Below are 10,944 nucleotides of genomic sequence, written 5' to 3' on the forward strand. Positions count from 1 at the left end.
GTGTTCAGAGTGATTAGAAGGACAATAGAGGGCTGATACCAGGAAGTTAGCAAGTTTGGTAGGCTACTAATGACCAGCAGCAAAAGCCTAATTACTGTGACTAAACGGTCATGTGGAATTTGACTGCCTTCATGACTTGTGTCCGCCGGTGTGACATTAATATGATCACTGCAACAGCCCTATGTATTAAAGATACACTTGTTGTAAATCCAGCCACAGTGTTCGATTTCACAATAGGCTTTACGACGAAAGCAAACCAAACGATTATGTTAGGTGAGTGCCTTATTCACAGAAAAACACAGCCATTTTTCCAGGCCAAAAGAGAGAGCACAAAAAGCAGAAATATAGATCAAATTAATCACTAACCTTTGATGATCTTCATCAGATGACACTCATAGGACTTCATGTTTACACAATACATGTATGTAAAGTCATATTTATATCCAAAAATCTCAGTTTATATTGGCGCGTTATGTTCAGTAGTTCCAAAACATTTTGCAGAGAGCCACATCAATTTACAGAAATAGTCATCATAAGTTGTATGAAATACAAGTGTTACACATTGAATTTTAGATCCATTCTTCCTTAATGCAACTGCGGGTCAGATTTCAATTTTTTTTTAGGAAAAGCAAACCATGCAATATTCTTAGTACGGCGCTAAGGCGACAAATCAATCAAAGAGATATCCGCCATGTTGGAGTCAACATAAGTCAGAAATAGCATATAAATATCACTTACCTTGTGATGATCTTCATCAGAATGCACTCCCAGGAATCCCAGTTCCACAATAAATGTTTGTTTTGTTCGATAAATGTCCATCATTTATGTCCAAATTCCTCCTTGTTGTTCGCGCGTTCAGTACACAATCTAAACTCACAACGCGCGTGCAAGTCCAGCGGAAAGTACGGACGAAAAGTCCACAAAAGTTCCGTTAGTCTGTAGAAACATGTCAAACTATATATATAGATCAATCTTTAGGATGTTTTTAACATAAATCTTCAATAATGTTCCAACCAGAGAATTCCTTGTCTCCAGAAATGCGATGGAACGCCAGCTAACTCTCACAATGAACGCGCCCTGGTCAGCGCATGGTCAGCTCGTGGCACTCTGGAGAGACCTTACTCAATCTCCTCTCATTCGCCCCCACTTCACAGTAGAAGCATCAAACAAGTTCTATAGACTGTTGACATCTAGTGGAAGCCTTAGGAAGTGCAACATGACCCGATTTCCACTGTATCTTGGATAAGCAAAGAGTTAAAAACCTACAAACCTCAGATTTCCCACTTCCTGTTGGATTTTTTTCTCAGGTTTCTGCCTGCCATATGAGTTCTGTTATACTCCACAGACATCATTCAAACAGTTGAAACTTTCAGAATGTTTCTATCCAAAATTACTAATACTATGCATATCCTAGGATCTGTGGCCTGAGTAGCAGGCAGTTTACTCTGGGCACGCTTTTCATCCGGACGTGAAAAATACTGCCCCCTACCCCAAAGAAGTTAACTAACTTGCCTAGTTAAATAAAGTAAAAAATACATTTAAAGAAGTTTTACAAATCTGGTCTTGTAGTGTTTTAAACTATTTGTCAGCCGTGTAGCCACTTTCTCCATGCTGTCTGGTTTCGGAACCCCAAACCTGGCAATTTCACTGGTCAAACTCATGGGTACACTAACAGACGCTGCCTGGTATTGTGACGCTTTAGCCGGGGAGGGGAGCAGGCTTGCCCTGGCTTTACTGCGGAGAGTGGAAGGCTCACAAATCATGCAATTTACTAAACAAATCACAGCAGAGATTAGGGAAACTTCCTGCTTTTACTACCTGCAATTGGGTACACTTGCAATGAGCTGCCAGTATTACCCATTATGACATCATTGACTTGAATAGGAATGTCTTTCTATTCGTTCTAATTTCTATGGTCAAACATGGAACAGGTTTTGATCAAATCAAGCTTATTTAACAAAACATTTCAGACATGGAATGCAACGCAATGTGCTTTACAGTGGAAAAACAAAATGAATGATAAAGCTGAAAACATTTACTACAGAAGTAAAAAGAAAAAAGAATACACAAAAACTGAAAAGCACCATGAAGAAAAGCAAAGCCTAAAAATATGTTTTTAAGATCTCTTTTAAAATGTCTGAAGTTTCAGCCCCCCTCAGGTTCTATGCAGGCTATTCCAGATAATAATTGATATAACACAAGAATCAAACCTCTGTCCTTTTTTAAACTTTAATATAATGTAGTATAAATAATAATGGTTCTCAGTGGGTTTTTCTTCTTCACTAAGAAACAGTTGCTCTACACTTTGGGAACACAAAAAAAACATAATTTAGAAGCAAAAACAATATAATAGGCTTTTGTCATGTGCAAAAATCTTGGGGATAGTACCAGATATCTTCGTCAGGTTAAGGGGGAGTACATGGCCACCTTCCAGTACCATGGACCCCTTACAAACCATGGGGATAGTACCAGATATCATCGTCAGGTTAGGGAGGGAGTACATGGACCCCCTTACAAACTTGGGGATAGTACCAGATTCATCGTCAGGTGTAGGGGGAGTACATGGACCGCCTTACAAACCCATGGGGATAGTACTAGATATCATCGTAGGGAGAGGAGTACAAGACCCCCTTACCAACCCATTGGGGATAGTACAGATATCATCGTCCAGGTTAGGGGGAGTACATGGACCGCCTTACAAACCATGGGATAGTACTCAGATATCATCGTCAGGTTAGGGAGGGAGTACATAGAACCCCCTTACAAACCATGGGGATAGTACTAGATATCATCGTCAGGTTAGGGGAGTACATGGACCCCCTTACAAACCATGGGGATAGTACGATATCTTCATCAGGTTAGGGGAATAATGGACCCCTTACAAACCATGGGAATGTACCAGATATCATCGTCAGGTTAAGGGGAGCACATGGGCCACCTTCCAAACCTGGTAGTACCAGATCTTCGTCAGGTTAAAAATGGGGTTAATGTTCAGCAATCAAGGGGTGAAGACTGCGTAAAAAACAGGTCAAGGATATGAACCCCAGTGATAACTTTAACAACGTTTACTGACACCGGCGAGATTGGAGTCCCATAGGGCGGCGCACAATTGGCCCAGCGTTCGTCTCCGGGTTTGGCCGAGTGTAAGGCCGTCATTGTAAATAAGAATTTGTTCTTACCTGGACTTGCCTAGTTAAATAAAGGTAAATAAATAAATAAATTACACAAAATATATATATATTATTCATTCAACGGGTGTTTCGCGTTGTGAAATTCATCAGTTATTCTGCTCTCTGGTACACTCAGACGAGAGTGCTCTGAAATTGGAGTAAATAGCCAGAGTGAATTTGCGAACCCAAGAGATATATGCTAACTGGATAACAGTCCGTTCTTTGCTAGCTAACCAAATGACACCTGCATCTCTGCTGTGTTGTAGCCACCCAAAAACTATACAGGGGGGGAAGTCAGTCACTCACCCAAGTCCTCCAATGACATCACATTGACTCCTCCTGTTAGCTAGGCTAGCGTTAGCTCCTTTTTTTAGCTACATAAATAGATACGTTAGCCTATTAGCCACATTATGACTGACTTGTGATCATTCGCCCTTTTGCTCGTCTGATTGTATTGACTTCCCAGCCTTAGTTTACATTCGTCTGTTCTGTCCAAAATACTGAGTCATTGAAGCTGAAACAGTTGCATCCTGAATGGAGGCAGCAAACGGTGTATCAGGCCAGCTGGGATTTACAACCCGGAGCAATATCTTTTGATACAAAGAAATGTATTGGTGAATTATTTATTCATGCATTGAACTGTATCACTATTCTGCCAACAATGCCTTAGTGTACGTCATGGAATGTTGAGTCAAATATATCCTATTTTTTAAAAAACCTCTCATAAGTTGGTTTGTAGCATAAACTGGGAATTTTATCATTTTGACTGATTATGATTGTCTGTTTGTTTCATATCTGCAAATGAGTTAAAAATGCTGTCAGTGCTACTTTAAATAAACACTCTGTCTTGGCAGGAGAGAGACCAGACTCAGAGGAACCAGAGCCAGAGACGTCCGAAACCAGCAAGACGCACCACTGTTCCTACTGTGGAAAGAGCTTTAACCAGTTAGGGGACCTAAGAAACATGAGAGGATACATACAGGAGAGAAGCCTCACAAATGCTCCCAGTGTGGACAGTGTTTACCTGGTTACAGAATCTAAAACAACATTCAATAATACACACAGGCGAGAAGCCTTACCAATGCTCTCAGTGTGAAAAGGCTTTCACCCGGTTAGCACACCTGAAAGAACATAAAATAAGTACACACAGGAGAAAAACCTTTCCACTGGCTCTCAGTGTGAAAAGGGGTTTACCAAGGTAGGGATCCTAAAACAGCACGAAAGGACACACACGAAGAAAAGCCATACCATTTGCTCCCAGTGTGGAAAGAGATTTCCTTAGCCAAAGTACCTGAAAGAGCATGAAAAAATACATACGAGAGAAAAACCTGGAGAGAAGCTTTCCTCTGCTCCCTGTGCGGAAAGAGTTTACCCAGTCATCCCACCTGAAATCCCACACAAGAACGCACACAGGGGAGAAGCCTTATCATGTCTGTTTGTGGAAAGAGTTTTTCTCAATCAAGTTGTCTGAAAAAGCATAAGAGAATACACACTGGAGAGAAGCCTTACCACTGCTCCCTGTGCGGAAAGAGTTTTACAACAGGTTAGATTACCTGAAATCGCATAACAGACACACACGGTAGAGAAGCCTTTACACACAGTAGAGAGCCTTTACACACAGTAGAGAAGCCTTTACAACAGTAGAGAAGCCTTTACACACAGTAGAGGAGCCTTTACCACCAGGAGAGAACAGTCATCATTGTAAATAAGATTTTTTTTCTTAATTAACTTGCCTGGTAAAATGTTTTGTTTTTTAATGAATAATGAAGAAACCTGTGTCTAGTGATGTAGTTCAGTGTGTTCAGAATGAACCGTTTAATATACTGTTTATCCCATTTGATGAAAGTGTAGTTTGTATTTTCAATCTCAAGACATTTGAATTGAAATAAATGGTTTGATTGTAGACTACCAATATGTCAGTTTGAAGTGTGAATCTGTGTTGTTGTGTGTTTATCTGGTGTGTTGGTGTTGTGTTCTCTGTGATTACATGGTAACTTTTCAACTCCGGCTCTGTGTGTTGTGTGTTAATCTGTGTGTGTTGTGTTGTGTTCCTGGTGAATTACATGGTTAATTTTCAACTCCCGGCCTGTGTGTGTGATTAATCGTGTGTGTGTTGTGTGTGGCTCTGTTGGATTACATGGTAACTTTTCAACTCCGGCCTCTGTGTGTTGTGTTGTTAATCTGTGTGTGTTGTGGTGTGTTCCTCCTGTGATTATCATGGTAACTTTCAACTCCCGGCTCTGTGTGTTGTGTGTTAATCTTGTGGTGTTGTGTGTGTGTTCTCTGTGATTTAATGGTAACTTTTCACTCCGGCTCTGTGTGTGTGTGTGTTAATTATGTGTGTGTTGTGTGTGTGTTCTCTGTGATTTATCATGGTAACTTTTCAACTCCGGCTCTGTGTGGTTGTGTGTGTAATCTGATGTGTGTTGTGTGTGTGTGTTAATCTGTGATTTACAATTGTGTAACATTTTTCAACTCCGGCTCTGTGTGTTGTGTGTGCTTAATCTGTGTGTTTGATGTTGTTAATCTGGTGATTTACAATGGTAATTTTCAACTCCGGTCTGTGTGTTGTGTTGTTATCTGTGATGTGTGTGGTGGTGTGTGTTAATCTGGTGATTTACATGGTAAACTTTTTCACTCCGGCTCTGTGTGTTTGCTTGTTATCTGTGTGTGTTGTGTGTGTGTTACTCTGTGATTTTACATGTAACTTTTTCAACTCCGGCCTCTTGTTTGTGTGTTAATCTGTGTGTGTTGTGTGTGTATTCATCTGTGATTAACATGGACTTTTTCAACTCCCGGCTCTGTGTGTATGTGTTTAAATCTGTGTGGGTTGACAACCTACAAACCTCAGATTTCCCACTTCCTGGTTGGATTTTCTCAGGTTTTTGCCTGACACATGTGTTCTGTTATACTCACAGACATCATTCAAACAGTTTTAGAAACTTCAGAATGTTTTCTATCTAAATCTACTAATACTATAATACTCCTAGGATCTGGGCATGAGTAGCAGGCAGTTTACTCTGGGCACGCTTTTCATCCGGACGTGAAAATACTGCCCCCTACCCCAAAGAAGTTAACTAACTTGCCTAGTTAAATAAAGTTAAATAATTTAAAGAAGTTTTTAAAAATCTGGTCTTGTAGTTTTTAAACTATTTGTCAGCCGTGTAGCCACTTCTCCATGCTGTCTGGTCTCATTTAAATTCCAACCATTTCAACGTGGTCGTCGTGTTCTCTGGTCTGATATGTTAATTCTTCAGGGAGTCCTTTTAAGCACTCTGTAAAAAGGGGCGTTCCATCATGAGGACACGAATTCTGACCTCATTTGGGGCGTGGCCACTGACTGGCACAAGTTTAGCAAAAAAAAAAAAAGTTCTCATTTTAGAAGGCTAAAATCACATTTCCATCTTTTCACAAATAGTTTCATATTTAATAAAAAGTTTTACAACATTTAGTTGCAAACCTGACACCTCGAAAGCGTACATTTTCAGAGATAGTTATTTAGTAATACCATCCTTAAATCACAAAATACACGTTTGACAGGATTTATTGTTTAGATCCTCGCCGACCATTCCAATTGTTTGGATTCCGAAACTGACGTTCCAATGTCCAGTGTTTTGATGTTGAAGTTTTGGCAAAGTCTCTCTCTATTGTAACAAAGGATTTTCTTAACTTCTCCATACTGCAGAGCAAGAGAGAGAAAGTTTACGACCCGTCGTTAAGTCATAAAACCGGGCCAACTTCCCCTCTCTTCCTCTCTGGTGGGAGAGAGAGAGAGAGGGGGGGCTGTTTGATCCTCAAAGGTTGAATTGCGTATACATCAGGAAATTCCAGAAGACAAAATAAATCAATAAATACAATTTAAAGAAAATGTACAATTCATGAATGACATCATGGATCAGGGTTGTTGAACAGTTTGCATTTCGGATGGTCGCCGAGGAACATTCTTAATGAGGACAAGCATCTCAGTCACAGCCTGGGGTCAGAGCCTGGGAGTCAGAGCCTGGGAGTCCAGAGCCTGGGAGTCAGAGCCTGGGAGTCAGAGCCTGGGAGTCAGAGCCTGGGAGTCAGAGGCCTGGGAGTCAAGAGACAGACCGGTCAAACATCAAATAAGAAGAATAGAAGGGACTCGAACCTCCAACCTGGCAATTTCACTGGTCAACTCATGGGTACACTAACAGCAGCTGCCTGGTATTGTGACGCTTTAGCCGGGGGAGGGGAGCAGGCGTGCCTGGCTTTACGTGCGGAGAGTGGAAGGCTCAACAAATCATGCAATTTAACTAAACAAATCACAGCAGAGATTGTAGGGAAACTTCCTGCTTTTACTACCTGCAATTGGTACACTTGCAATGGCTGCCAGTTTACCCATTATGACATCATTGACTTGAATAGGAATGTCTGTTCTATTCGTTCTATTTCTATGGGTCAAACATGGAAAGGTTTTGATCAAATCAAGCTTTATTTATACAGAACATTTCAGACATGGAATGCACGCAATGTGCTTTACAGTGGAAAAAAACAAATGAATGATAAAAGCTGAAACATTTACTACAGAAGTAAAAAGAAAAAAAGAATGACACAAACTGAAAAGCACCTGAGAAAAGCAAAGCTAAAATATGTTTTTAAGATCTCTTTTAAATGTCTGAAGTTTCAGCCCCCTCAGGTTCTATGGCAGGCTATTCCAGATAATAATTGATATAACACAAGAATCAAACCTCTGTCCTTTTTTACTTTAATATAATGTAGTATAAATAATAATTGTGTTCTCAGTGGGTTTTTCTTCTTCACTAAGAAACAGTTGCTCTACACTTTTGGAACACAAAAAAACAATAATTTAGAAGCAAAACAATATATAGGCTTTTGTCATGTGCAAAAAAATCTTGGGGATAGTACCAGATATCTTCGTCAGGTTAAGGGGAGTACATGGCCACTTCCAGTAACCCCTTGGGGATAGTACCAGATATCATCGTAGGTTAGGGAGGGAGTACATGGACCCCTTCACAAACTTGGGGATAGTACCAGATATCATCGCTCAGGTTAGGGGGAGTACATGGACCCTTCCAAACCTTGGGGATAGTACAGATATCATCGTTAGAGGAGTACATGGCACCTTCACAACCTTGGGGATAGTACCAGATATCATCGTCAGGTTAAGGGGGAGTACATGGACCCCTTCCAAACCTTGGGTAGTACCAGATATCTTCATCAGGTTAGGGGGAGTACATGGACCCCCTTACAAACCATGGGGATWGTACCAGATATCATCGTCAGGTTAAGGGGAGCACATGGGCCACCTTCCAAACCTTGGGGTAGTACCAGATCTTCGTCAGGTTAAAAATWMGGGTTAATGATTCAGCAATCAAGGGGGTGAAGAACTGCAGTAAAAAAACAGGTCAAGGATATCAACCCCAGTGTAACTTTTAACAACGTTTACTGACACCGGCGAGATTGGGAGTCCCATAGGGCGGCGCACAATTGGCCCAGCGTCYTCCCGGGTTTGGCCGGTGTAGGCCGTCATTGTAAATAAGAATTTGTTCTTACCTGACTTGCCTAGTTAAATAAAGGTTAAATAAATAAATAAATTACACAAAATATATATATATATATTCATTCAACGGGTGTTTCGCGTTTGTAAATTCATCAGTTATTCTGCGCTCTGGTACACTCAGACGAGAGTGCTCTGAAATTGGAGTAAATAGCCAGAGTGAATTTGCGAACCCAAGAGATATATGCTAACTGGATAACAGTCGTTCTTGCTAGCTAACCAAATGACACCTGCATCTCTAGCTGTGTAGCCACCCAAAAACTATACAAGGGGGGGGGAAGTCAGTCACTCACCCAAGTCCTCCAATGACATCACATGACATCCTCCTGTTAGCTAGCTAGCGTTAAGCTCCGTGTTTTTAGCTACATAAATAGATACGTTAGCCTATTAGCCACATTATGACTGACTTGTGATCATTGCCCTTTTGCTCGTCTGATTGTATTGACATTCCCAGCCTTAGTTACATTCGTCTGGTTTTTGTCCAAAATACTGAGTCATTGAAGCTGAAACAGTGCATCCTGAATGGAGGCAGCAAACGGTGTATCAGGCCAGCTGGGATTTACAACCCGAGAGCAATATCTTTTTGACTACAAAGAAATGTATTGGTGAATTATATTATTCATGCATTGAACTGTATCCATCTATTCTGCCAACAATGCCTTAGTGTACGTCATGGAATGTTGAGTCAAATATATCCTATTTTTTAAAAACCTCTCATAAAGTTGGTTTTGTAGCATAAACTGGGAATTTTATCATTTTGACTGATTATGATTGTCTGTTTGTTTCATATCTGCAAATGAGTTAAAATGCTGTCAGTGCTACTTTAAATAAACACTCTGTCTTTGGCAGGAGAGAGACCAGACTCAGAGGAACCAGAGCCAGAGACGTCCGAACCAGCAAGACGACACCACTGTTCCTACTGTGGAAAGAGCTTTAACCAGTTAGGGGACCTAAAGAAACATGAGAGGATACATACAGGAGAGAAGCCTCACAAATGCTCCCAGTGTGGACAGTGTTTTACCTGGTTACAGAATCTAAAACAACATCAAATAATACACACAGGCGAGAAGCCTTACCAATGCTCTCAGTGTGAAAAGGCTTTCACCCGGRTAGCACACCTGAAAGAACATAAAATAGTACACACAGGAGAAAAACCTTTCCACTGCTCTCAGTGTGAAAAGCGGTTTACCAAGGTAGGGATCCTAAAACAGCARGAAAGGACYCACACYGAAGAAAAGCCKTACCATTGCTCCCAGTGTGGAAAGAGATTTTCCTTAGCAAAGTACCTGAAAGAGCATGAAAAAATACATACAGGAGAAAAACCTGGAGAGAAGCTWTTCCTCTGCTCCCTGTGCGGAAAGAGTTTTACCCAGTCATCCCACCTGAAATCCCACACAAGAACGCACACAGGGGAGAAGCCTTATCATTGCTCRGTTTGTGGAAAGAGTTTTTCTCAATCAAGTTGTCTGAAAAAGCATAAGAGAATACACACTGGAGAGAAGCCTTACCACTGCTCCCTGTGCGGAAAGAGTTTTAACAGGTTAGATTACCTGAAATCACATAACAGAACACACACAGTAGAGAAGCCTTTACACACAGTAGAGAAGCCTTTACACACAGGAGAGAAGCCTTTACACACAGTAGAGAAGCCTTTACACACAGGAGAGAAGCCTTTACACACAGGAGAGAAGCCTTTACACACAGGAGAGAAGCCTTTACACACAGGAGAGAAGCCTTTACACACAGGAGAGAAGTCATCATTGTAAATAAGATTTTTTTTTCTTAATTAACTTGCCTGGTAAAAATGTTTTGTTTTTTAATGAATAATGAAGAAACCTGTGTCTAGTGATGTAGTTCAGTGATGTTCAGAATGAACCGTTTATATACTGTTTATCCCATTTGATGAAAGTGTAGTTTGTATTTTTCAATCTCAAGACATTTGAATTTGAAATAAATTGGTTTGATTGTAGACTACCAATATGTCAGTTTGAATGTGTGTTAATCTGTGTGTGTTGTGTGTTTATCTGTGTGTGTTGTGTGTGTGTTCTCTGTGATTACATGGTAACTTTTCAACTCCGGCTCTGTGTGTTGTGTGTTAATCTGTGTGTGTTGTGTGTGTTTCTCGTGTTTACATGGACTTCAACTTCCGGCTCTGTGTGTTGTGTGTTAATTGTGTGTGTTTGTGTGTGGTGTTCTCTGTGATTACATGGTAACTTTTCAACTCCGGCTCTG

The 10,944-nt window shown here is 40.7% G+C and overlaps 1 protein-coding gene across 2 annotated transcripts in view; it reads left to right on the forward strand.

Moving 5' to 3' along the window:
• LOC112076467 (zinc finger protein 436) overlaps positions 1-10,686 on the forward strand; it is a 19,825-nt gene extending 9,139 nt beyond the window's left edge. The window contains exon 2 of one of the 2 annotated variants that reach the window (XR_011477748.1): positions 4,025-4,405. Coding sequence is in view for 1 of the 2 variants with exons in the window: in XM_070441342.1 (XP_070297443.1) it covers positions 9,562-10,478 (917 nt within the window). In the remaining variant the exon portion in view is untranslated. Of the gene's footprint in view, positions 1-4,024; positions 4,406-9,561 lie in introns of those variants that run through there. The other variant, XM_070441342.1, reaches the window with a different exon arrangement.
• Positions 10,687-10,944: the final 258 nt, after the last annotated feature.

This window comes from Salvelinus sp. IW2-2015, unplaced genomic scaffold, assembly GCF_002910315.2.
Source record: "Salvelinus sp. IW2-2015 unplaced genomic scaffold, ASM291031v2 Un_scaffold3770, whole genome shotgun sequence".
In the NCBI taxonomy this organism is placed as follows: Eukaryota; Metazoa; Chordata; class Actinopteri; order Salmoniformes; family Salmonidae; genus Salvelinus; species Salvelinus sp. IW2-2015.